This window comes from Chiloscyllium punctatum, chromosome 36, assembly GCF_047496795.1.
Source record: "Chiloscyllium punctatum isolate Juve2018m chromosome 36, sChiPun1.3, whole genome shotgun sequence".
Lineage (NCBI taxonomy): Eukaryota > Metazoa > Chordata > Chondrichthyes > Orectolobiformes > Hemiscylliidae > Chiloscyllium > Chiloscyllium punctatum.
Window position 1 is genome coordinate 31909098 of NC_092774.1, and position 27700 is coordinate 31936797.

Below are 27700 nucleotides of genomic sequence, written 5' to 3' on the forward strand. Positions count from 1 at the left end.
TCCACAGTAAACACTGATGCAAAATACTTGTTTATTATCTCCCCCATTCTTCTGTGGCTCAACACATAGGCTGTCTTGCTAATCTTTGAGGGGCCCTATTCTCTTCCTAGTTATCCTTTTCTCCTATTTATAAAAACCCTTTCGATTCTCCTTAACTCTACTTGTCGAAGCTATCTCATGTTCCCTTTTTGCCCTCTTGAGTTTACTCTTAGGTATACTCCAACTGCCTATATACTGTCAGTATTCACTCGATCTTTCCTGTCTATACTTGTCATATGCTTCCTTCTTTTTCTGAGATAAAAGTTCAATTTCTCTCGTCATTCAGCATTCACAACACCTACCAGCCTCCCCTTTCACTCTAACAGGAATATACTGTCTTTGGTCTCTCAGTTTCTTATTTTAGAAGGCTTCCCATTTTCTAGCCATCCCTTTACCTGCGAACATCTGCCCCCAGTTAGCTTTTGAAAGATCTTGCCTAATACCATCAAAGTTAGCCATCCTCCCATTTAGATCTGGTCTACAATTTATCATCACTCTTTTATAGCCCATAGAATTATGGTCACTGGCCCCAAAGTGCTCCTCCACTGACAGCTCAGTCACCTGCCTGCCTTAATTCCCAGGAGGTCACGTTTTGTTCCTTCACTAGTCAAACATCCACTTACTGAATCAGAAAATTTTCTTGTCGACATTTAAATTCTTCTCCATCAAAATCTTAACACTATGGCAGTACCAGTCTATGTTTGGAAAGTTAAAATCCTTGACCATAACTACCCTATTATTATTACAGATAACTGAAATCTCCTTACAAATTTGTTTCTCAATTTCCCTCTGACTATTGGGGGGTCTATAATAAAATTCCAATAAGGTGATCATCCCTTTCTTATTTCTCAGTTCCACACAAATAAGCTTCCTGCATGTATTCCCAGGAATATCCTCACTAAGCACAGTAATATATCCCTTATCAAAAAAGCCACTCTCCCTTCTGTCCTGCCCCCCTTTCTATCCTTCCAATACCATGTGTGTTTTGGAACATTAAGCTGCCAGTCCTGCCCATCCTTGAGCCATGTTTCTGTAGCTGCCATGATATCTTAGCCCCAAGTTCCTAACCATCATCTACCTTTCCTGTTTAGCCTCTTGCAATTGAAATAAATGCAGTTTAATTTACCAGTCCTACCTTGTTCTCTGCTTTGTTCCTTCCTGCTCTGATTGTTTGACTCAGTCCGTTTCCCAACTGGACCAGACACAGATTGATCTCTTTCCTCACTGTTTCTCTGGGTCCCAGCAACCCCAGCCCACCCACCCACCCCCACCTTACTAGATGTTGCCGGGTTTGGAGGATTTTAGCTATCTGTAATGTGACCTTACAGAGGATTATAAAATTACGCACGATAGAGAAGTCCTTTCCTTCAGATGTGTGTTTCAAGATTAGGGAGCAAAATTTTCAAGGTGAGAGGAGAAAGATTTTAAAAAGACATCAGAAGCACCCTTTTTTAAGAGAGTAGTTTGTGTGTGGAATGAATGTCCAGAGAAATCCCAGAGTCAGATCAGTTTTCCTTCGTGTGAATCCAAGGAAAGCGGTGGAACCAGACGTCGGACCAGGCCGTGCATCAGAGCATGTGCAGATCAACTGGCAGAGGTCTTCTCGCACATCTTCAACCTCTCCCTGCTAGCAGGCCATTGTCCCTGCCTGTTTCAAGAAGGCCAACATCATCCCTGTGCCTCAGAAGACTCATGCAGCACGTTTCAATGACTACCGCCCAGTTGCCCTAACTTTAGTGATCATGAATTGCTTTGAAAGGCTGGTCATGACATTAATCAACTCCAGCCTCCCCAGTACTCTTGCCCCACTCCAACTTGCCTATTGGCAAATTGGGATCCACGTCAGAAGCCATTTCATTTGCCCTTCCTTCCTCCCTAGAACATCTTGACACCAAGAGCAGATACGTAAGAATCCTACTTATTGACTACAGTTCAGCCTTTAATACTATTAACCCCTCGAGACTCATTACTAAACTTAGTGATCTCGGACTAAGCCCCACTCTCTGCAACTGGATCCTCAGTTTCCTGGCCCACAGGCCACAATCAGTGAAGACTGGGGACAACATTTGATCCTCACTAACACTTAACACTGGAGCCCTCCAGGGGTGCGTACTCAGCCCCCTACTGTACTCACTATATACCATGACTGTGTCACTAAAAACCAGACTAATGCCATTTCCAAGTTCATTGGCACCACCATAGTCGGTCGAATCTCAGATGGCATCAAAACAGACTGCAGACGGGAGATGGAAGACCTGGGAAAATGATGCACTGAAAAAAAACTAGAGCTCAATGCTAGCAAAACCAAGAAACTCGTTATTGACTTTTGACGGGATGTTACTCATGCACCCACACACATTAACAGCACAGAGGTGGAATAAGAGGAGAGTGTCAAGCTCCTGGGAGTGGTCATCCACAACAAGTGTCTTGGATGTATCACTACCTGGTATGGCAACTGTACCATTCAAGATTGGAGACGGTTACAGAGAGTGGTGAACTCAGCCCAGACAATCACAAAGGCCAACCTGCCATCTATAGAATCCATCTACCAGGCCTGCTGTCAACGGAAGGCCGCCAGCATTCTTAAAGATCCATCCCACTCTGGCAATGTTTGTCGACAACCTCTACCATCGGGGAGAAGGTACGGAAGCCTGAACACACGCACCAGTCAGTTTTGTAACAGTTTGTACCCTACTATTGTTAGAACACTGAATGGACTCTCAAACTCTCAGCATTTGCCTGAACCTTTGTTTTTGTTTTTGCCACTGTCTAAGAATTATTTATTATCTATGCTACACAACTTTGTGATCTGCCTTTTTGATCACAAGACAATGCTTTTCACTGTGCTTCAGTACATGTGAAAATAAATACATTCCATTCAGTTCAAGTGGTTGATGTATGTCCAGTTAAAAAGGGTTAAAAAGCATTTGGATCAGCACATGAATAGGAATGGTTCAGAGGGATATGGGCCAAACACTGGCAGGTGCAACTAGTTTAGTTTGAGAACATAGTCAGCATGGACTAATTGGACAGAACAGTCTGTTTCTGCACTGTCTGACTGTCTAACTGTTCTATACTGGTATTAAACCCATTTTCTTGCCTCCCCTATAACCATCCACTTCCTTGTTCTGTGCAACGAGCTCCGCAAGCGGCAGCAGAGTGGCGCAGCGGGAGCGTGCTGGGCCCATAACCCAGAGGTCGATGGATCGAAACCATCCTCTGCTATCGTTCACTGTCACCTTGATCTGTTTTCTTCAGCAAGCTGCCTTTGCATCTACTTGCCAATATGTTCATATCGATCCACTCCATTCAAACGGCATGGGTTTTAGAGGTCTCAGTGGTATTCTGTTCTTGGCCGGTTTCCTCTGAACTGAATCGCAAAACCGGTTCTCCACGATGCTAATGAGCTGGTAAAGTTGAAACTCAGACATCGTCCCCCACTATTAGGACGGATACCACCGATTGTGAATAACCTCAGAGAGAGACAAGTGACAGACAGTCGCCGTGGAATCCATGGGCTGAATGGCTTCTGTCTGTGCGAGAATGATGCGACGTGTGATTTTTAACCGTCCCTTCCGTGTTGGACTGCCTGCAGTCCCTCAGCTCAGGGCCGTGGGGATGACTCTCAGTGAGTGAAGGTTTCACTCGGATTCTCTTCATCTGGGACACTTGGGGCTCAGATGTTAACTGCTGCGCGGTCGCAGCAAAGAAAGCGATGCCCACTTTGCAATAGACTTTCCGTAAGATTGCTGCGTGAAGACGATTTCTGAACACCAAGCAGGCTGCACAACAATGTGAATTTACCTGGGCGAAGAGTCCTCGGTGTTCATTTCTCTCTGTCCTGCCAGCACAGCATCTTTCTGTCTCTCCGATAACAGACCTTTGGAGAAAGTTCACAATCAAAGTTGTTCATGTTCCCCGCATTAATGTAACTGACACCTCTCACCCCAAGAGTTTCAGAGAGAGAGAGAGAGAGAAAGAGGGAGAGGGAGCAGAAGAGCGAATGGACTCTTACCCTCCCCCAACAATACATTCCCCCACCACCCTCCCCCCAGAACAACGTGCAAGTAGAAATAAAATAGTTTAATTATCCGCCAGTGGAGATAGTCCAGTTCCTGGGGATGAGACAAACATCAGCCCCCCGGCGACAGAATGACAAGCAGATGTTCTAGAAACGCTTTGCTGCTTGCAATTCTTGCAGCAATGTGGAATGTACTTCACACTGAGCAAGTTTCAGCTGGCTCAGAGTCTCCAATGTTCATTGCTGTGTTTGCCGCCAGCTCAGAGAAAGAACAATATGAAGGACGTAGGAGTGAATAACGATCCGCGTGAGAGGGCGAATAGCTGTTAATGGAGACTGTTAGTGGCTAACAATACGTCATGTTTAAAAGCAGACGAGGTGATAAACAGGAGTCTTTCGTGTGGTAGGGGTCAAGGACATGGGAGAGTTCAGGCCCTATAGTTATAGAACTCGATATTGAAGACCGGAGGGCTGGAAGGTCTCCAAGTGGAAAATGAGATGTTGTTCTTTCATCTGGAGCTAGAACACTGCTGCAAGCCTGAGACAGGGATGTTGGCCAGGGAACAGGGTGATGTGTTAAAGTGGCAGGCAACCGCAAGGTCAGGGCCTTGAGTTTCTGCGGGCAGAAGCGGGATGTTCTGCGAAGCAGTCACCTAGTTTATGCTTCATGCTACGTTGGGGAAACGGCACTGTGAGCAGAGAATGCAGTGGAATGAAATAGCAGCAGGGAGACTGGATGAGAAGCAGCTGTTCGGGAAAGTCTTTGCCGCTTGCAATTCTGAGAGCAATCTCAAATGTATTTCATACTGAGCATGTCTCAGGTCGCTCAAGAGGTCTGGGGCATTACCTGCGGGCGTGCTTTCTGGCTCGTTGGTCTAGGCGTATGATTCTCGCTTAGGGTCTGTTACTGCGCTGACTTGCGAGAGGTCCCGGGTTCAAATCCCAGACGAGCCCGCATTTTTTAACTTGACTTGTGCAAAATTGCCTGATTAACTTTCTCAAAAAGCACCTTCGTGAAACGAGCGTGGGCTGCCTGGAGTACGAATGAGGAAGAAAACAGAGAAATGAAAACGCTGGAGATCGTGTTCAACAAGCTACTTGGATGCTGCCTGAACTGCTGTGCTCTTCCAGCACCACTAATCCAGAATCCGGTTTATATTTACACAGCCTCCATACGTCTGCGAAACAGCATATCACACGACAGCAGTGGAGGTCTTTGACATCAGGCTCGAAGGTGCCTGCCGCGTGCCAGACAAAAACCTGAAGTGTTCTGTGCAACGCGCTTCCTCACGCGGCAGCAGAGTGGCGCAGCGGGAGCGTGCTGGGCCCATAACCCAGAGGTCGATGGATCGAAACCATCCTCTGCTATCGTTCACTGTCACCTTGATCTGCTTTCTTCAGCCAGCTTCATTCGCATCTGCTTGCCGCGTGTCCAAATGGCGTGTTCGTGTCGACGCCCTCTCCATTAAAGAGATGTTGTTTTAGAGGTCTCAGTGATATTCTGTTCTTGGTCGGTTTCCTCTGAACTGAATCGCAAAACCAGTTCTCTCCGATGCTATTGAGCTGGTAAAGTTGAAACCCATGCCTTGCGGTTTCGGCCATTCCCTGCAGTCATTCGCCACCCTGGTTCAGACGTGAATGACGAGCATGTCAGAAACCGCATCACGACTCAGATATCGTCCCCCACTATTCGGACGGATACCACCGATTGTGAATAACCTCAGAGAGAGGGAGGGACAATTGACAGACAGTCGCCGAGGAATCCATGGGCTGAATGGCATCTGTCTGCACGAGAATGATGCGACGTGTTTATGCCGTCCCACTGCCTGTCTCTGGGACAGACAGGCTGAGGGAGCAAAAATGGTTCATTTTTAACCGTCCCTTCCGTGTTGGACTGCCTGCAGTCCCTCAGCTCAGGGCGGTGGGGATGACTCTCAGTGAGTGAAGGTTTCACACGGATTCTCTTCATCTGGGACACTTGGGGCTCAGATGTTAACTGCTGCGCGGTCGCAGCAAAGAAAGCGATGCCCGCTTTGCAATAGACTTTCCGTAAGATTGCTGCGTGAAGACGATTTCTGAACACCAAGCAGGCTGCACAACAATGTGAATTTACCTGGGCGAAGAGTCCTCGGTATTCATTTCTCTCTGTCCTGCCAGCACAGCATCCTTCTGTCTCTCCGATAACAGACCTTTGGAGAAAGTTCACAATCAAAGTTGTTCATGTTCACCGCATTAATGTAACTGACACCTCTCACCCCAAGAGTTTCAGAGAGAGAGAGAGAGAGGGGGAGAGAGAGCAGAAGAGCGAATGGACTCTTACCCTCCCCCAACCCTACATTCCCCCACCACCCTCCCCCCAGAACAACGTGCAAGTAGAAATAAAATGGTTTAATTATCCGCCAGTGGAGATAGTCCAGTTCCTGGGGATGAGACAAACATCAGCCCCCCCAGGGACAGAATGACAAGCAGATATTCTGGAAAGGCTTTGCTGCTTGCAATTCTTGCAGCAATGTGGAATGTACTTCACACTGAGCAAGTTTCAGCTGGCTTAGAGTCGCCAATATTCATTGCTGTGTTTGCAGCCAGCTCAGAGAAAGAACAATATGAAGGACGTAGGAGTGAATAACGATCCGCGTGAGAGGGCGAATAACTGTTAATGGAGACTGTTAGTGGCTAACAATACGTCATGTTTAAAAGCAGACGAGGTGATAAACAGGAGTCTTTTGTGTGGTAGGGGTCAAGGACATGGGGGAGTTCAGGCCCTATAGTTATAGAACTCGATATTGAAGACCGGAGGGCTGGAAGGGCTCCAAGTGGAAAATGAGATGTTGTTCTTTCATCTGGAGCTAGAACACTGCTGCAAGCCTGAGACAGGGATGTTGGCCAGGGAACAGGGTGATGTGTTAAAGTGGCAGGCAACCGCAAGGTCAGGGCCTTTAGTTTCTGCGGGCAGAAGCGGGATGTTCTGCGAAGCAGTCACCCAGTTTATGCTTCATGCTACGTTGAGGAAACGACACTGTGAGCAGCGAATGCGGTGGAATGAAATAGCAGCAGGGAGACTGGATGAGAAGCAGCTGTTCGGGAAAGTCTTTGCCGCTTGCAATTCTGAGAGCAATCTCAAATGTATTTCATACTGAGCATGTCTCAGGTCGCTCAAGAGGTCTGGGGCATCACCTGCGTGCGTGCTTTCTGGCTCGTTGGTCTAGGCGTATGATTCTCGCTTTGGGTCTGTTACTGCGCTGACTTGCGAGAGGTCCCGGGTTCAAATCCCAGACGAGCCCCGCGTTTTTTAACTTGACTTGTGCAAAATTGCCTGATAAACTTTCTCAAAAAGCACCTTCGTGAAACGAGCGTGGGCTGCCTGGAGTACGAATGAGGAAGAAAACAGAGAAATGAAAACGCTGGAGATCGTGTTTATATTGACACAGCCTCCATACGTCTGCGAAACAGCATTTCACACGACAGCAGTGGAGGTCTTCGACATCAGGCTCGAAGGTGCCTGCTGCGTGCCAGACGAAAACCTGAAGTGTTCTGTGCAACAAGCTCCTCAAGCGGCAGCAGAGTGGCGCAGCGGGAGCGTTCTGGGCCCGTAACCCAGAGGTCATGGATCGAAACCATCCTCTGCTATCGTTCACTCTCACCTTGATCTGCTTTCTTCTGGAAACTGCCTTTGCATCTTCTTGCTGAGTGTCCAAATGGCATGTCCGCATCGATGCACTCGCCAAATCCACTCCATTCAAGCGGCTTGGTTTTAGAAGTCTCGGTGATATTCTGTTCTTGGTCGGTTTCCTCTGAACTGAATCGCAAAACCAGTTCTCTCCGATGCTAATGAGCTGGTAAAGTTGAAACCCGTGCCTTGCGGTTTCGTCCATTCCCTGCAGTAATTCGCCACCCTGGTTCAGACGTGAAAGACAAGCATGTCAGAAACCGCATCACGACTCAGACATCGTCCCCCACTATTAGGACGGATACACCGATTGGGAATAACCTCAGAGAGAGAGAGAGACAAGTGACAGACAATCGCCGTGGAGTCGATGGGCTGAACGGCTTCTGTCTGCACGAGAATGATGCTACGTGTTTATGCCGTCCCACTGCCTGGCTCTGGGACCGGAGGGATGTAAGGTCTCCAAGTGGAAAATGAGGTGTTATTGTTTCATCTGGAGCTGGAACACTGCTTCAAGCCTGAGACGGAGATGTTGGCCAGGGAACAGGGTGGTGTGTTAAAGTATCAGGCAACCGCAAGTTCAGGGCCTTTTTAGTGAAAATGACACCTCTCACCCAAGGGATTCAGAGAGAGGGAGACAGCAGAAGTGCAAAAGTGCTAGATCACTTTTCCACATAAGCATCTTCGTTAAACGAGATCGGATTGCCAGAAGTAGGGGATGGGGCTGAGCTACCATTGCAGCGAACACAGCGAAGCGCAACACTTGTTCAAAGTTAGAATAAGTCTTGCAGATTGTTCGCCCACACAATCCGAGTCTGAATGAATTCTCCAGCTGCGTTATTGCTTAAATATGAGAATGAAATTTCAGGAAGCGGGAAATTGAAGTGATTGGAGACAGCGCTGAACAGGTTGTCGTGAATTGTGCCGTGTATGAGGAATGTCAATAATGAAGGCAGATTGGAAAGTTGGGACAGTTCTCCTTGGAGAACAGAAGTTTGAAATCTGGCCCAGTTGACGTTTTCCAAGACATGAGGGGTCCAGACAGAGAAAATAATATAGTGAAAATGGTACCACGCCTGAAAGGATCGCTAACAAGTAGGCAGAGTCTTGAGGAAAGGAAATAAAAATGACATTATGAAGAACGTTTTCGTGCAGAGTGGTTAGGGTCAGATTTACACAGTTGCACTGTCACCCTTGTAGAGCTCTGAGTTGTCTTGTCCTCTTCTGTCGCTGTGTTCTGATCTCAAGTGTGAAACCTCTTCCCTCAGATGGTAATGAACTGGTGAAGTAGAAACACAGGACTTGCTGTTTTTGTCCATTTCCTGCAATAAAAAAAGACGCCCTTGTAACAAAATACTTTCTGCAGGATTGCTGTGTCATTTCAAATTCTGAACACCAAACAGGAATTTGTTGCAATGTGGGGTTGAAGTGTTTTAAGTAAAGTGTTCTGAGCAGGAAGCCTAGTGAAGGGTTAGGTGGGTTTTTGTTTTAAACTGCTCATTTCTTTCAGCCCCCAACAATGTACTTCCAATGCTGTTCGAAGGAGCGGTGAATCAGTAACTGGTATCATCAGAAGTCTTACGATTTTCAGTACTGCAGGTATTGCATTGTTGTATCAGCATTGTAAAGGTCACTGGCAGCAGCGGGAGGTGTGGGTTCTATTCACTGGAAGCGATGAAGCAGTTAGATAACACATATATGAGAGGGCAGAGTGGGACTTGTCTTTCAATTTGCAGAAGTTGGGAGGTTGTGGGAGCTGTGGTTCTGGGCAAACACAACTGCAGTAAATCATAGAAGCCCTACAGTGTGGAAGGAGGCCATTCAACCCATCAAGTCCACAATGACCAACGAACAGCATGCCACCCAGACCCACCCTATCTCGTCGTTTCTGCTGGTGGGTTAGACTAGGTAAAAGAATTAGGGGTAGGTTTAAGGCAGAGGAGGAGGGACTACGTTTCCTGGAGAGTGGTGAATCTGTAGAATTCTTTGCCCAATGAAGCAATAGAAGCAGGCATATTCAAGACACAGTTCGATGGGATTTTGGATGGTAGGTGAATTTAGGGTAGTCAGGATAATGCAGGTAAGAGGAGCTGAGATGATGGATAGATCAGCCATGACCTTAAAGAATGGCGGAGTAGGTTCGATGGGCCAAATGGCCTCTTTCTGCACTGCAGGGATTTTATGATTGCTTCATATGGTGTATATCTGATATTCACTGTTGTACACGCTGCATGGCTATGATTTTTCACCTTCTAATATAGTAATGGAATTACATCCTATATTTCTTGTATTCATTTTTATTTAACAGGTCAGCAGGAAGTCTTTCAGCAACTTTACTGGCTTTCTTTCCTGAAGCAGCCTTGACATTTCATTTTCATATCCTTGATTCAGCTCCATTTCCAGCACCTTTGTAGGAAGGTTGTTCCAGGTCATTGTCACCTGAATGAAGTTTTCCTCTTTATATACCTAATGCAACCTTGCTGAATGAGGGCTTTCAGGTTTCTGTGTCATGGATAATATATGATCAGCAGGTATCTGGCAATCTAAGGAATTGTCACCGATGTTATGTTCATTTGACTGTACTGACCGTGACTTATTTCGTGATTTCTTTTGCAGGAAGACATGGGGAAAGAAATCTGAAACCAAAAGATACATCAGCTTCTGACAGAGCCACTTGATTCATTGGGACTTGAATATCAGCAGCCATTCCAGTCGAGAAGAAATGTTTGCTTTTGTCTGCTTGGACACTGGTGTGGCAGGAAGAATACTGATACACCCGAATGAGGGAGATTCAGTGCAGTGACTGTGAAAAATACAGTACTTCACACCACTTACTCAGCTTGGAGGATTTAAGAAACTGTTCACTTGCTCTCTGTGCGGGAAGGGCTTCACCCACTCCTCCCACCTGCAGAGACATCAGTGAGTTCACCTACCATCGCAGGGGGATTGAAGGAGCTTTGGCCGAGTGCCATTATCGACTGCATTAATAACCCAGTTCTGGGGACTCCTGGGTTTGAATCTCACCAAAACAGATGGCGGATTTGGAGTTCAGTCAGAAATCTGGAGTTCAGAATCTCATTATGATCTTCGGGGAACAAACACCCCAATCTGATTCACTCATGCTTGAGGGAAGGAAACTGCCGTTGTGGGAAAGGATTCACTCAGTCGTCCCAGCTGCATCCTTTCCCTGGTCTGGCCTAAATGTGACTCCAGACCCACAGCAGTGTGGTTGACTCTTGACAGCCCCTCTGCAAATGCACGGGGAGAATCTTACTTGCATACAGACTATGGGTTGCAATTGCTGAGTGAAGCAATACTTCCTCCAGGCTAAGGCTGCACCAAGGATCGAATTACAAAGGGACAATTCAGCTGACCAATAGTGAAGAAAGTGGGATGCAGGGGAGTGTGTGTGTGTGTGTGTGTGTGTGTTTATAAAAAAGCTACTTTTTGTGCACCTTTTTGCTGGGACGATCTGAAGCTGCAACAAAGTTGGGTCCCAACAAAAGTTACCTGAACCTACCGTCGGACTCTGACTTTACCAAGCATGCACACATGCAAACACACACTCTCGCAGCCAGACTCAAGTGTATGCACACAGTCACTCACTCTCATGCACGCACACATAGATAAGACTATGGGGTGAATTTGCATTTTCAGAATTATGTTTGAAGATACATTCTATTTTTGCTCAAAGTGAGAGTGCACAGGATAAGTCTGTGAGAGGATGTGTGTGTGGGTGAGAGTGTGGGTGGGTACATGTGTATGCATCTGAGAGAGCGCATATATCTGAGAGAGTGCCTGCGTGAGTATGTGAGAATGTATGACTGTGTGTGAGAGACAGAGAGACAGAATGTGTCCAGTGTAGTGGGGTCACCTGTAATGTAACATGAACCCAAGGTCCTGGTGGAGGCCATCCTCATGGGTTCCAAACTTGGCTATCAGTCTCTGCTCGGCCACTAGAAATGATTAAGCAGTTACACAATAGACACGGGAGAGGGCAGGGTGAGACTTGTCTTTCGATTTGCAAAAGGTGGAAGGCTCTGGATGATGTGATCGAGGGCAAACACAACTTGGAGGACCTTCGGCTCAGAGAGGTGGAGCTGGAAGCCAGGTTGCTGACACGCTGGGAGGGCAAGGAGGAAAGTTAATCAGATGCTTTTTATTCCGGGAGATGGTCTTTCCCTCCGGACAGAGCCTTCTGATGGGATCTGTGGACAGGGTCAGGAGGGTGTGAGCCTGGGTCAGGCAGGTAAAGGGGATCTGAGAGAAGGCTGCAGGGGAGAGGAGCTAACTGTGGGGTGATGGGAGCAAGAACAACGTTAGGGAGGGGGAGATAAGGGACACAATAGTGACCGGGATTGACTCCGTTCTCTGCAGTTGGCAGCAGAAGCACAGATGGCACAGAATGCCAGGATTCAAGAACCGCTGTGCTCTGGGCTGCAGAAGTGGGAAAGGGAAGTGCAATGGGTGTGGTCCAACAACGTCAGCAGGACACAGCCTCTGCTGAGGCTGCATGAGAAGTTAAAATCTGCAAAGACAAAGCAGTACCTCAAAGCACTGGGTGGGATGGTGGCTCAGTGGTTAGCAATGCTGCTTAATAACGCCGGGAGCCTGTGTTTGATTCCACCCTTGGGTGACTGTCTGTGTGAAGTTTCGCATGTTCTCCCCCTTGTGTCTGTGTTGGTTACCTCTGGGTGTTCTGGCTTCCTCCCACAGTCCAAAGATCTGCACTTTAGGGTGGATCAGCTGTGCTAAAGTGTGCAGGTGAGCTTGCATCTTGGATGACCATGTTAGTTTTGGTTCCTTCATTTGTAAATCCCAGAACTTTTTTAAACTTACATTCTCAGGATAGCTTTTAACAATAGTTGTCATCTCAGCTCTGATAATGGATTGAAGGTGAGACATTAAAGTCTGTCTGTGTCCCAATGTTAGGTCAGACTGATTCTATTTCTAAAGTGGGAGCTACAGAATCTTACATGGATTTATGCAGTTTTTGAGTAATTCGGAATAAATGGAATTCTGCAAGGAAGTGTACAAACAACTGACCAGGAACACGATAGGCAACTACCAGCTGATCTGACCAAAGAGCACAACCGTGAACTGACAGCATTCATCAAGACTTCTGATCCAATCCTTCCAGAAGCTCAGCATCCACGGACTAGTTGAATCCGTGGATGTGTCAGTACTTTACACCAGCATTCCTCATGACGATGGCATCACGGTAACAGCTTCAGTACTCAATACCAACAACTGCCAATCTCTGAGCACTGTCCCACAACTCATCCGCTTCATTCTCAACCACAACATTTTCACCTTTGGCAACCAGTTCTTCATCCAGACACATAGAACAGCCATGGGGACCAAATTTACACCCCAGTATGCCAACATTTTCACGCAGAGGTTAGAACAAGGCTTCTTTTCTGCACAGGACCTCCAACCAACACTATACACCAGATATGTTGATGACATTTCTTCCTCTGGACCCATGGTGAGCAGTCACTGAAACAACAATACTCTTTAGTATCTGTCTCATTTTTGAACACATGCAGCTCTATCAAGGATGGATATCTCAGCACTTCTCTGTACCACAAACCCACGGATAACCTGACAGTGCTACACTTCTCTAGTGAAACATATTAAAACAGCCACCCCCTCTGGACAAGCCCTTCACAGACATAGGATCTGTTCAGGTGAGGAAGAACGTGACAGACACTTGGAAGTACACAAGCATGCTCTCATAAGAACGGGGTACAATGTTCAACTCATCAACTGCCAGTTCCAATGTGTCACAGCAAGAAACTGTAATGACTTCCTTTGGGAGACAGACACGAGCTGCAACCAAAATGGTACCATTTGTTGCCCAGTACTTCTCAGGAGCCGAAACACAACGCCATGTTCTTCACAGCCTGCAACACATTATTGATGAGGATGAGCACCTCGCCAAGACCTTCCCCACGCCTCCACTTCTCGCCTTCAAACAACCGCCAAACTTTAAACAGATTGTTCTCAGAAAACTGCCTGGCCTTCAGGACAAGACGAAACAACTCTGTCACGGCAGATGATGAAAGACGTATCAGAGTGTTGACACGATTACCACCATTACACGTGGGGACAGCACCCACCATGAGTGTAGCAGGTACTCATGTGACTCAACCAACATTGTTTTATCTCATACACTGCAGGCAATGATGCCCTGACTCTTGGTATATTGGCGAGACCGAGCAGAGGCTACAGCAACAGATGAATGGACACTGCACAACAATCACCAGCGAGGAGTGTTCCCTCACAGTCGGGGAACACTACAGCGGTCCGGGACATTCAGCCTTGGACCTTCGAATGACCATCCTTCAAGGTAGACTTCAGGATAGGCAACAACGGAAAGTGGCTGGGCAGAGGCTGATAGCCAAGTTCAATACCCATGGAGGTGGCCTCAACCAGGACCTTGTGTTCATGTCACACTACAGGTGACCCCACTATAATATACATTCTCTCTCTCTCTCTCTCTCTCTCTCTCTCTGTCTGTCTCTCTCTGTCTCTCACACACACACAAGCATGCATTTAGACAAATACGTGCTCCTCCAAACCAACACACTCACACAGACTCTCTCTCATACACATGCGCTCTCTCAAATGCTCTCTCTCACACACACACCCTCTCACAGACTTGTACCCCATTACACTCTCTCTCACACACACGATCACTTGGTTTCTCCTGCACACACTCACACACATAAAAGTTTGTGGGTTGAATTTGTACTTGCAGAATCGCATTGTATTTTGCTCAAAAGCTCAGACACGTAAGATTCTGTAATACCACGATAGAAATAGAATCCGTCTGACCTAACATTGGGACACAGACAGACTTTAACTTAACACCTTCAATGCATTATCTGATTGAGATGACACCTATTGTTAAAAGCTATTTTGAGAACGTAACTTTTGAAAAGTTCTAGAATTTACATGTGAAGGAATCAAAACTAACATGGTCGTTCTAAAAGATGGTAGAGGTCAGCTAAAGTTGTTTGATATTCGATTCCATGACACTGCAATCCTGTTGCTATAAAGTCTGTGTGTTATGATTCTGCTCCACAACCAACCGATGAAGAAGCAGCGCTTCGAAAACTAGTGATTCCAAATAAACCTGTTGGGCAACAACGTGGCATTGTGTGATTTTTAACTTTGAAAATCTGTCAGTAATGCCAACATTTCCATACTGCGCATGCTACTGGGTGTCAGTAACGCACTGCGCATGTGTTACGGTGTCAGCAAAGCACTACGCATGCTCACGCAACAAGGGGAAACACTCCGTGACCTTGTTTTGATGGACCAATGAGAAGCTCTGGAGGACCGGATGGAGACTGGTCCTCCTGCCAATCACAGCAAACCCATCGTCTGGATGCGGAAGTAGGACCATGAACTTCTGAAATTGCTGCTGCTGCTCCTCTCTCTCTGAATGAAGATTGAGCTTCACGCCAGACTGCAACTTCCTTCCTCTGTCCAACATCTGTGAGTACAACACACTCTTTTCTCAACCCCGTTTCTATTCTGGGGTTGAGCTGTTGACTTGCAGGAACTGAAGGGAAACGGAGTGAATCCAGGGAGAGGACAGACTCTTGGAAAGTTAGTTCAGGTATTTTTTCAATGGCAAATACAGGAGAATTGACATTTCAGGCTCGAGCCTTTCATCAGTAATGATGTGTGGATGAACAAAGGGGCCTCTGCGTCCTTCTAATCCAGTCAGTGCAAGTTGTCAGACAGGTGAAGCAAGTAGTGAGTAAGGCAAGTGGTATATTAGCAAGAGGAATTGAGTTCAGAAGTGGGGACGCCTTCCTGCAGTTTGGGCGTAATTGAATATATCCAAAGTTGAGTTCATCTGATTTTTGAACAACAAAGATGTGATGGTTATGGGGGAAGGCAAGACCAATCCAGATCAGTTATAGAAACAGACCCTTCACTCCAACTAGTCCATGCTGACTATGTTCTCAAACTAAATTGGACCCACCTGCCTGTGTTTAACCTATATCCCTTTGAACCTTATATATTGGAGTCCTAGAGATGTACAGCACTGAAACAGACCCTTCGGTCCAATTTGTCCATGCCTACCAGTTATCCTAATCTAGTCTATTTGCCAGCCCTGGGCCCATATCCCTCGAACCCCTTCTATTATAGACCAATCCAAATGCCTTTTAAATTCTGTAATTATACCAGTCTCCACCACTTCCTCTGGCTGGTCATTTCATACATGCACTACTGTGTGAAAAGGCTTCCCTTAGATCTCTTTTATGTCTCTCCCAGTTCGCCCAAAACCTTTAGTTCTGCACTCCCCCACCCCAGGAGAAGACTTTGTCTATTTACTCTATCCATGCCTCTCATGATTTTATAAACCTCAGCCTCAGCCTCCGACGCTCCAGGGAAAACAGCCCCAGCCTATTCAGCCTTTCCCGAGAGCTAATTTTTTCAAATCTGGCAACATGCTGGTAAATCTTTTCTGAACCCTTTCAAGTTTCACACCGTCCTTCTGATGGGCAGGAGACCAGAGTTGCACGCAATATTCCAAATGTGGCCTCACCAATGTCCTGTAGAGCTGCAACATCACCTACCTCCCAACTCCTTTACTCAGTGCTGTAACCGATAAAGGAAAGCATACCAAATGCTGCCTTCACTATCCTATCTACCTGGGACTCTACCTTCAAGGAACTATGAACCTGCACTCCAAGGTCTCTTTGTTCAGCAACACTCTCCAGAACCTTACCATAAAGTGTATATGTCCTGCTTTGATTTGTTTTTCCAAAATCCAGCACTTCACACTTAATTTAAATTAAACTTCATCATTCATGTACTAATCCAAATGTCTTTTAAATGTTCTAACTGTATCTGCATCCACCCCTTTGTCTGGAAATTCATTCCACACGCAAACCACTCTCGGGGGGGGGGGGGGGGCTGGGAATGGCGACGGCGACCGTCATGTCCTTTTAAAATCTTTCTCCTCTCTCTCTTTCAAAATTTGCTCCATAGTCTTGAACCCTCAGCCTAGAGAAAGGATTTTGGCCGTTCACCTCATCTATACCCCTCACGATTTTATAATCCTCCTCTGCTCCAGTGGAAAAAATTCCAGCTTATTAACCTGAATGTAGGTATATTCATGGCAGGTCAGGCAGCATCCGAGGAGCTGCCTGACCTGCTGTGCTTTTCCAGCACCACTCTAATCTAGACTCTGGTTCCAGCATCTGAAGTCCTTGTTTTTACCTTTTACGTCGGTATACTCCTATCTACTTATGATCTGTTCTATGCTGGCGCAAGCTCGACAGGCTCAATGGCCTATTCCTGCCCCCAGTTTGAACACTCCTAGTCCAGGACAGCAAGAGACCATAAACCACAGGAGCAGAAATTAGGCCTCTCAGCCCATCAGGGTTGCTCCACTATTACGTTCTGGCTGATAAGTTTCTCAATCCCATTCTCCCACTTTCTCCCTGTAACCCTCAATCCCCTTGATATTCAAGAACCTATCTATCTCCATGTTAAATCTACTCAGTGACCTGGCCTCCACAGCCTTCTGTAGCAATGAATTCCACATATTCACCACTCACCGGCTGAAAATGTTTCGTCTTATCTTTGTTCTAAAAGATATTCCTTTTACTCTGATGCTGTGCCCTCAGGTCCTAGACTCTTCTACCAATAGGAACATCTTCGCCATGTGCACTCTGTCCAGGCCGTTCAGAATTCTGTCTGCTTGAATTAGATCTCACCCCTCCCCGAGTGTGGGCCTGTTAATCAGCATGAACCACACCCTTCAGGATGAGTTACAGCAGGAATTAGGTTCTGCAAAGTCAGAATGGAGGAAGTGTGTGTGGGATGGAGATTATCAGCTTTTAGGGGATGAGAGAGGAAACGAAGTTCAATATAAATTAGAATTGATCGAATGGGCTGATGGGCCCAGGAATGGCAAAATTAGTTAATTTAGCTAAATGTGAGGTGTTACGTTTTGTAAGGCAAATCAGGGCACGACTTACATAGTTAATGGGGAGTGTTGCGAAACAAAGTGTCCTTGCAGGTTCATAATTCCTTGAAAGTGGAATTGCAGAGAGACAGGATTGTGAAAAACGCATTTGGTACACTTTCCTTTATTGGTCAGAGCATTGAGTACAGGGGTTGGGAGGTCATGTTAGGCCACTTTTGGAAAACTGTGTGCAATTCCAGTTGCCCTCCTCTGGAAGAATGTTGTGAAACTTAAAAGGGTTCAGAAAAGATTTACAAAGATGTAGGCAGAGTTGGAGGGTTTGAGCGATAGGAAAATGCTGAATACGCCAGGGATAATTTCCCTGGAGCATTGGAGGCTGATGGGTGACCTTACAAAAGTTTATAAGGGGTATAGATAAGTTGGATAGCCAAAATCTTTTCCCCATGGTAGGCGACTCCAAACCTAGAGGGCATAGGTTTCACCGTGAAAGGGGAAAGATTTAAAATGGACCTGAGGGGCAACTTTTTCACACAGAGGGTTGTGCATGTTTGGAATGAGCTGCCAGAGGATGTGGTGGAGGCTGCTACAATTACAACATTTAAAAGGCATCTGGATGGGTAAATGAATAAGAAGGATTTAGAGGGATACAGGCCAAATGCTGGCAAATGGGATTAGATGAGTTTAGGATATCTGGTCGGCATGGATGAGTTGGACCGAAGGCTGTGTTTCTGTACTGTATGACTTTAATCATCTTGCATGAAAGCAGAAGTGTTGTGAAGACTGGACTTTCAGAGCAGCTTTCAAAGATGTTTTGCCTTTACTGGAAGCAGAAGAAGTGACAATGAAGTATTTCATTGGTGAGACAGCAACTGAGTACGTGAGCACGTTTAGGATTTTGGTGGAAAGTGGGAATTCATTGCACTGTGGGGGTGAAGTGCTTTAAGGCTTCCCAGCAGGAAGGACAGTGTGCTGATTGGGGTGCCCAGTGAAGGGTTAGGTGGATTTTTGAGTTAAACTGCTCATTTCGGCCAGCCTCCAACATTGTATTTCCAATGCCGTCCATCAGAAGGAGCTGTGTGTAACTGGTATTGTTAGAAGCCTTACGGTTTTCAGTACTGCAGGAATGGCATTGTTTCATCGGCATTGTTTCATCAGCATTGTACAGGTTACTGGCAGCAGAGGGAGGTGTGGGCTGTGTTCACTAGAAACGATTAAGCATTTAGATAACATACAAATGAGAGGGCAGGGTGGGATTTGTCTTTCGATTTGTAGAAGGTGGGAGATTCCGGGAGCTGTGATCTGAGCTGTGAACTGCGGTAAATCATAGAAGCCCGACAGTGTGGAAGCAGGCTATTCAGCCCATCAAATCCATTCTGACCCCTCCGAAGAGCATCCTGCTCATACACCCCTCCCACCCTCACCCCTTAGGGAATCAGGGGTTCAGGATAATGCAAGTAAGAAGAGCTGAGATGATGGATAGATCAAATGGCCTACTCCTGCTTCTATTACTACAAAACTATAACCCTGCATTTCCCATTGGCTAACCCACCTAACCTGTACATCCCTGGCCACTATGGGCAATTTAGTATGGCCAATCCAAATCAAGGCAGGTGATCAATGTAGTAATGTGGAAATTGGACGTCAGAGAACAATAGAAAGGAACAACGAGAATAAACGTACCAGCAATTAAAACTGGATTCAAAAGATTACAAACAATAAAACTAAAAGGTCAGTATCTGAATGTGTGCTTGTTTTGAAGGGGTAGAGGTACTGTACCTTTAAGAGAGTTAAAAAAGCGAGCAGAACAAAGTGTTCTAAACAAGATGAGATTGTATTATTCGGTCAACACAAATAGAGCAACTGGGTTGCCATGAGGCACAAACTAATTCAAATTTGGCCAATCAGTTTAAATTTTGCACCAAAATACCAAAGTCCAATCAAGTTTGAATTAAGTATTTTGATAATATTAACACCAATAAAATGATCCGATGTTTTGGAGTATAAAACCAGGCATTTTTGTGAGTTTTAACACTCTGTGTTGGACATAAAGAGTAAAGTTGTTAATTTTTACTTTAAATATTTATATTACTGCATGGGGTGAATAATTTCTGTGTTGATGGTCTAATTTAGCAGAGGGGGTTACCCCGTGTCGTAACAGTGCTGCAACGTAACAAAAGTGAATGAATTGACTGCACACATTGAAGAGAATGATTTTGATCTGGGACTCCTTACAGAGACATGACTTCAGGATGACAAGGATTGGATCCTAAATATTGAGGGGATTTGTGGCATTCAAGTCGAATGGGAAGCTAGGTAAAGGTAGAGGGTTGACACTGCTAATCAAAGCACTGATCACAGGGTCGTCTGGTGTCAGCTCGGATTTCAGGTCCTGGTTTCTTTGTCCTCTATTGATCTCCCTGTTCCCACACAGTTGTTGTCCGTTCTCAGCTCTGCTTCATTTCTGCTGAAGCTTTAACCTCCTTTGACACCTTCCGGAACAATAAATCATTCAGTCAAAGTCCAACCCACAATCTCCCAGCCTGTCAACCATCCAGACACAGAGTATCATACCAGAAAATATAACAAAAAAGATGAAAAGTTAGAATTAAATAGGTGCTTGTGTCTGTTCATTGGCAAGTAAACTAGAAATAGGGGTCTGCCAAGAATCTTATAGTGCCCTAATTGAAGAATTGTCTCTCCCTTACATCTAAGTATTAGTACCCAGCTATGATTTATAACAATATTTACATCAACAGAAATAAAGCATCTGTTATGCAATAGACCTAGAGATATACAGTATGGAACTAGACTTTTTCTCTCTCGTGTGTGTGTGTGTTCACACACACCAAGGTCTATGGGGTGAATTTGTATTTGCAGATACATTCCATTTTGCTCAAAAAATGCACAATCTGCAGGCAGACAATACATAGAATATTTTATAAATTCCACTTTGGATATAGAACCAGTCTGACTCAAAAACTGGGATACAGACAGACTCTGGCCTCACACCTTTCATGCATTGTCTGAGCTGAGTTGTCATCTTTTCTAATAAAACCTTAAGTTATCTCGAGTAGGTGTCTTATAAGAAGTTCTGGGGTTTACATATTAATGACACCAGCAACTCATTCTAAAAGATGAAAGACTTTACAATCCAGGTTTCTTCAATGTATCATTTCAGTGGCATGACTCTGTAATGTTTTGCTGTAAACTCAGTGTCTTATGATCTTATACTCCACAACCACCTGATGAAGGAGCAGTGCTCCGAAAGCTAGTGCTTCCAAATAAACCTGTTGGATTGGCGTCATGTGATTTTTATCTTTGCCCAGGTTAGGGTGGATTGGCCCTGCTAAACTACCCATAGTGCTCAGGGTTTTGCAGGTGTGGGAGAATTGTTAGAAGCGATTTGATTCCACCTTCTCGTGACTGTCTGTGTGAGCTTTGGTATGTTCTCCCCCTTCTGTCAGCGTGGGTTACCTCTGGGTGCTTTGGTTTCCTCTCTCAGTCCAAGGATCTGCGGTTTCGGATGGATCGGCTGTGCTAAAGTGTCCAGGGATGTGCAGGTTAGAGTGGGTTAACCATGGGGAACTGCAGGGCTGTAGGGTAAGTTGATAAGTCTGGGTGGGATGCTGTGTGGAAGGTCGGTGTGAATTTGATAGGTGAAATGGCCTGCAGGGATTATATAATTCTCCTGCTTTAGCCATATGTGGATTGAGAAATGACTGCTGTGGGAGGAGTAGGTTCCAGTTCATGGGACACTGCCCCAGTCCTGGGGAAGGTGGGAATTCTGCTGTCTCTCTCCCCACCCACTGTCCCCATCCATTCTCTCTCGCCCCGCAACTCTCTGCCCCCCATTTTCTCTCTCTCCCCCTCATTCTCCTCCTCCACCCTTTGACCCCCGAGTCTTTCTTTTCTGCCCCCACCACCCTCTGTTCCCCCCAGTCTCTCAATGGCCCCCACACTCTGTCACCCTGTCCATTCTGTATCTCTTCCAACTCCCACTAAACTTTCTCATGCCTCGAGCTCTCTTTGATCGCTGTATCAAGCTCATCTCAGAAGAGAGAGAGAGAATGGTTGGTGATTACACTGCCTGGGAGATAGGAGGGCATGAGAAATGGTTGATCTTTCAAATTGATTATAGCTAAAATAATATATTCAGAAACAGCATTAAAGTTTGAACGCATGTTCAATTGTATATTAAGACAAAGCTGCAGCCATCTTTCTCAAACTTGCTTTGAACTATGTGCAGTTGTGGACAGGCTGTTCGGGGTAAATGAGCTTTTGCCCGAAATGTCAATTTGCCCGCAATGTCAATTTTCCTGCTCCTTGGATGTTGCCTGACCTGCTGTGCTTTTCCAGCACCACATTCTTGACTCTAATCTTCAGCATGTGCAGTACTCACTTTCGCCTGTTAGGGGTGAATGGCCGATTCCTAGTCTTGAATAATTGGTTCTGTTAGAAGGTGTATTGGTGTATTCTACGTGCAAGAGAGTTGAAAAGTGAGCAGAACCACCTGACATAGCACCAAGCGTTCTGAACAAGGTAATAATTTAACATTTGGTGGAACAGCTAGGTAGCTGGGTTGCCTGGAGACAAAAACATACTCAATTTTGGCCAATCGATTTAGATCTTGCCCTAAAATACTGAATTTCAATCAAGTTTGAATTTAGTATTTTGAGAATATTGGTTAGCACTGTTGCCTCACACCACCAGGGTCGATTCCAGCCTTGGGTGACTGTGTGGAGTTTGCACATTCTCCCCGTGTCTGCATGGGTTTCCTCTGGGTGCTCCAATTTCCTCCCACAGTTCAAAGATGTGCAGGTCAGGTGAAGTGGCTATGCTATATTACACGTAATGTTCGGTGCATTCGTCAGAGGGAAATGGGTCTGGGTGGGTTACTCTTCGGAGGGTCGGTGTGGACTGGTTGGGCCGAAGGGCCTGGTGCCACACTGTAGGGAATTTAATCTAATCTAATATTAACACCAATGAAATGATTTGATGCTTTGGAGTACAAAATCAAAAAATACAGTTGAACAGTTACAGGAGAACTGGCAAAAGACCAACAAATGTAGGCTGCTAGTCAGAACTCTGAGAGGTACCTGTCCAGACAAGGAGTCTGCACAGAGAAAAAACATCGACACCGACCTGGAGAGCAAATCTACAGAAGAAGATACAAAGAGAAGATTTAACAGCTGGCTGGTTTTGAAGTTTGAATCTTTCGGTAAATCTTAATCAGGGGTTTTTATTGGACTGGTATCATACAGGGGAAGTTAGAAGACAGGTTAGAGAAAGGAGTTGTAAATAGTTGTTAATTAATTATTCTCCGTTAGACATTAATAAATAAAGTTGTTAATTTTTACTTTAAATACTGACCTTTGGGAATAGTTTCTTCGTTCTTGAATTTTCACAGATTACTGCATGGATTAAACCTTCTCTGTGTTACTGGTTTAAATTAGGTGGGGAAGGTTGCACCCAGTGTTGTAAAATTTGGGGGCTTTTGTCAGAGATTTGAACTGGTTTAGACAGATTTGAATAGATTTGGGGGTATTAAAAATCCCAGCAGATTTAAACACTTGCAAGTTAGTGTGCTAGATCATTAAATAAAACTTTAAATAGTGACTTTTAGAAACAGTTCCTTACCTCTTGAATTTTCACAATACCACATGGGGTAAATCTTTTATGGGTTTAAATTAGTGGGGGGTGCAGTCCATGTCATAACATTTCTGACTATGTAGAAATAGAGTCATAGAGTAGTGGAGCATGGAAACAAACTGTTTGTTCCATGCCAATCGGATATCCTAAATTAATCTAGGCCCATTTGCCAGCTCTTGGCCAATATCCCTCCAAACCTTCCTGTCCAAACCTTCCTGCCGTGGATGGCACAGTGGCATAGTCGTTAGCACTGTTGTCTCACAGCGCCAGAGACCCGGGTTCAATTCCTGCCTAAGGCAACTGACTGTGTGGAGTTTGCACATTCTCCCTGTGTCTGCGTGGGTTTCCTCCGGGTGCTCCGGTTTCCTCCCACAGTCCAAAAATATGAAGGTCAGGTGAATTGGCCATGCTAAATTGCCCGTAGTGTTAGGTGTAGGGGAATGGGTCGGTGTGGACTTGTTGGGCCGAAGGGCCTGTTTCCACACTGTAAGTAATCTAATATACCCATCCAGATGCCTTTTGAATATTGTAATTGTACCAGCCTCCACCACTTCTGCTGGGAGCTCATTCAATCCACGCACCACCCGCTGCGTGAAATAGTTGCCCTTTAGGTCCCTTTTAATCCTTTCCCCTCTCACCCTAATATAAATCAATTGCTGCTTTTTCTGAACAGGCTCAGTGGCTGGCACTGCTGCCTTATAGCGCTAGGGACCTGGGTTTGATCTCAGTCTCTGGCAACTGCGTGAATGGAGTTTGCACCTTCTCTGTGTGGGATTCCTTTGGGTGCTCCGGTTTCTTCCCACAATCCAAAGATGTGCAGGTTTGGAGAGGGCACTTCTTGAGGGGAATTAACTTTCACACTTTTTTTCTACTCCTTAGGTCCCTTTTAAATCTTTCCCCTCTCACCTTCAACCTATGCCCTCCAGTTTGGGAGTCCCCTATCCTGAGGAAAAGATGAGTAGTCAAATAAAATGCAAAAGGAATAAAATGTCGAGCCGCAGGATAAATATAAAATGTGACTCCAGCCTTTCTTGTCTCCGATTGTCATTTGGGCACAAATCCTGTCAGTAACACCAGCAACTTCACACAGCATCTTGCGCATGCTCCTCGGTGACAACACACACTGCGCATGTTCGCCGGTGTCAGCAAAACCTGCGCGTTGGGCCAATAGAAAGCCCTGGAGGACCGGAAGGAGCGTGGTCCTCCTGCTAATCAGAGACACCCCTATTGTGTGTGTCTCTCTCTCTCTCTCTCAATCTCAATTTATGGAGGGGACAGATTCTGGAAAAGTTGGGCCAAGTCTGTGTCTCAGTTGGCAAACTCATGGAAAATGCAGTACCACGATGTGAAGTGATAGCATTCCCTGTTGGGGGGTAAACAGAAGAAAGGAGATGCATTGTTTAAATGGTGATATATTGGGATGTGGAGAAAATGAGGACTGCAAATGTTGGAGATCAGAGTCAAAAAGTGTGGTGCTCGAAACGCACAGCAGATGAGGTAGCATCCGAGGAGCCGGAGAGTCCGCGTTACAGGCACGAGCCCTTCATCATAAATGTGTATAAAGGGGCCTCAGTGTCCTTCCATACCAGTCAATGCCAGTTGTCAGATAGGTAGGAGCAGCAAGCAATGAGCAAAGCAGGTGTTATGTTAGCAAGAGGAATTGAGTCCAGAAGTGGGGATGTCTTCCTGCAGTTATGGGATCATTGAATATATTCAAGGCGGAGTTCATCTGATTTTGGATCAACAAAGAAGTGGTTGTTTATGGGGGAAGGCAAGAAAATGGTTTTCAGACCATTGCAGAACAGTTACCGAGTCAAACAGCACAGAAACAGTCCCTTCAGTCCAACTACTCCATGCTGTGTTCTCAAACTAATCTAATCCCACCTGCCAGTGTTTGGCCTATATCCCTCTGTCACAAAGCTGGTCCTTTTACTAAAAGCTGGTCCTTCTCAAGGATGCTGTGTCCTTAGTTTTTATAATCAGAGGGGTGATTAAAACGATCCGGGCTCCGAAGCGACTGGTTTAGTACAGAGATGAAAAACGGTATTGGGAGGCATTTTTGGTTATATGTGAACAGATGAGACTTGAGGCCCAAGTTTTTGTTTTAGAAGTGACCTGTACAATGAAAGGGGAGTGGTCAGTCCTGAAAGCTGAAGTCTCGTTTGGGTGAGTTAAGCAGTGGTCTGTGTGGAGAAAGGCTGCTAACACTGTCTCCTTCTGGCCTTCTAACTTCAACTGTAAGCCTCTGTTTCAGTTTTACTTTGTTTAAGGGGTTTGTTTTTTGGTACTGTTGTGTACCATTGCGAAGAGTGTTAAGAGTTTCTCCACAGCTTGTACTGTACTTAATAAAGTTTGGTTGTTCACAGAAGTTGGCGTATTGCAGTGTAAGAAGCTCAAGCAAAAGAACTTAACAAAGGAACCTAAGGGATAAGTTTTTCATGCAGAAAGTGGCGTGTTTAAGGAAAGAGCTGTCAGAGGAAGTGGTGGGTGCTGGTACAATTATGACATTAAAAGGCATCTGGATGGGTATACGATTAGGAAGGGTTTAGACGATGTGGGCCAAATGCTGGCAAATCGGCCGAGATGAGGTTAGGTTATCTAGTTGGCATGGATGAATTAGACCGAAGGGTCTGTTTCTGTGCCTAATATCTCTATCACTCTGGCTTGCCACTAACATTTGCCACATCTAGATGTACAGTTTCTCTCTGGTGTCAGTGTCAATGCCTTGATATCTCATTCTTAACCGGACTGGCAGTGATGACTTTTGTAATCTTTTCTTACAGACTATCTGAAGACAGAAGTTTCAAAGTCAACAGATAAAGGGCTCATGGCCAAAATGTTGATTCTCCTGCTTCTCTGATGCTGCTTGCCGTGCTGCACTTTTCCAGCGACGCAGTTTTTGACTCTGACTCTCCAGCGTCTCCAGTCCTCACTTTCACGTCAGTGTCTGACAGTTACTCAATCCATCAGGACCGCAACAATTTTCAACTATGATTCTGTGAGAAGGAGCAAAGCTTTCTTTTTGGTTCCTGTTTGAGTACGGGGGCACTGGTTGAAAGACCCTACTGTTGCAGCGCACTGGGTGTGGAGCCTGAAACAACTCTGCTGCCTGGAAAGAAGAATTCATGGCGGGGTTGTACACGTGTGTGTGCAGGTGAAGCTTCGGCCATGGAGAAACCCGAGGAAACACAACCTGTTGAGAAACCATGGAAGTGTGGCGACTGTGGGAAGGGCTTCCGTGTCCCATCTGTCCTGGCGGCTCATCAGTGCAATCACACTGGGAAGAGGCCGTTCTCCAGCCCCGAGCGGGCAAAGGGCTTTACCTGCTCTTGTGTCCTGCTGGCCCACCAGCATATACACACTGGTGAGAGGACGTCTTACTGCTCCGTTTGCGGGAAAGGGTTCACTTGGGTGGACAACCTCCAGACCCACCAGCAATTCCACACAGGGGAGAGGCTCTTCAGTTGCCACGAGTGCGGGAAAGCCTTCAGCAATTCCTCCGACCTGCTGAAGCACCGGCGAGTCCACACGGGGGAGAGGCCATTCAGCTGCCCCGAATGCGGGAAGGCCTTCAGCGACTCCTCCAACCTGCTGAGGCACCGGCGGGTCCACACGGGGGAGAGGCCCTTCAGCTGCCCAGAGTGTGGGAAGGCCTTCAGCAATTCCTCCAACCTGCTGGCCCATCAGCAGGTCCACACGGGGGAGAGGCCCTTCAGCTGCCCAGAGTGTGGGAAGGCCTTCAGTAAATCCTCCAACCTGCTGGCCCATCAGCGGGTCCACACGGGGGAGAGGCCCTTCAGCTGCCCAGAGTGCGGGAAGGCCTTCAGCAATTCCTCCGACCTGCTGAGACACCGGCGAATCCACACAGGGGAGAGGCCATTCGCCTGCCCTGAGTGTGGTAAGGCCTTCAGCAATTCCTCTGACCTGTTGTCCCACCAGCGGGTCCACACCAGGGAAAGGCCATTCAGCTGCCCCGAGTGTGGGAAGGGGTTCACCCGCTCCTCCAAACTGCTGGCCCACCAATGGGTCCACACCGGGGAGAAGCCGTTTGCCTGCCCCGACTGTGGGCGGAGGTTCACATTGTCCTGCAACTTGCAGAGGCACCAGCGGGGGCACCAGTGCATCCAACAATCAGATTCCACCAGTGACGCTGCAGTGGGTCACCCACAGGGCTGAACCTCCTGCCTATTCTGACAGTGGGTGTAGTGGGTTTTTTTGTTTTGTGCTGGACTCACCATCCCCCCCCTCCTTCCCCCCCCCCCCCCCCACCCCCCGCAAGCCCACCTATGTGGCTCAGGGGTGGCATGGTGACTCAGTGGTTAGTACCATTGCCTCACGATGCTGACCTGGGTTCAAATCCACCCTCTGG

At 46.3% G+C, this 27700-nt stretch overlaps 1 protein-coding gene across 3 annotated transcripts; it reads left to right on the forward strand.

Annotated features, from left to right (window-relative positions):
- The first annotated feature begins 15040 nt into the window (after positions 1 to 15040).
- Positions 15041 to 27580, forward strand: LOC140460338 (uncharacterized). 3 transcript variants are annotated; one of them, XM_072554816.1, is made up of 2 exons: positions 15041 to 15230; positions 26115 to 27580. In XM_072554816.1, exon 2 carries the CDS (start codon positions 26500 to 26502, stop codon positions 27505 to 27507), a length of 1008 nt encoding a protein of 335 aa, XP_072410917.1. In that variant the 5' UTR covers positions 15041 to 15230; positions 26115 to 26499; the 3' UTR covers positions 27508 to 27580. The 3 variants fall into 3 exon arrangements, with proteins under 3 accessions (XP_072410917.1, XP_072410918.1, XP_072410920.1); XM_072554817.1 differs by lacking the exon at positions 15041 to 15230 and adding an exon at positions 24591 to 24863; XM_072554819.1 differs by lacking the exon at positions 15041 to 15230 and adding an exon at positions 25322 to 25497.
- Positions 27581 to 27700: the final 120 nt, after the last annotated feature.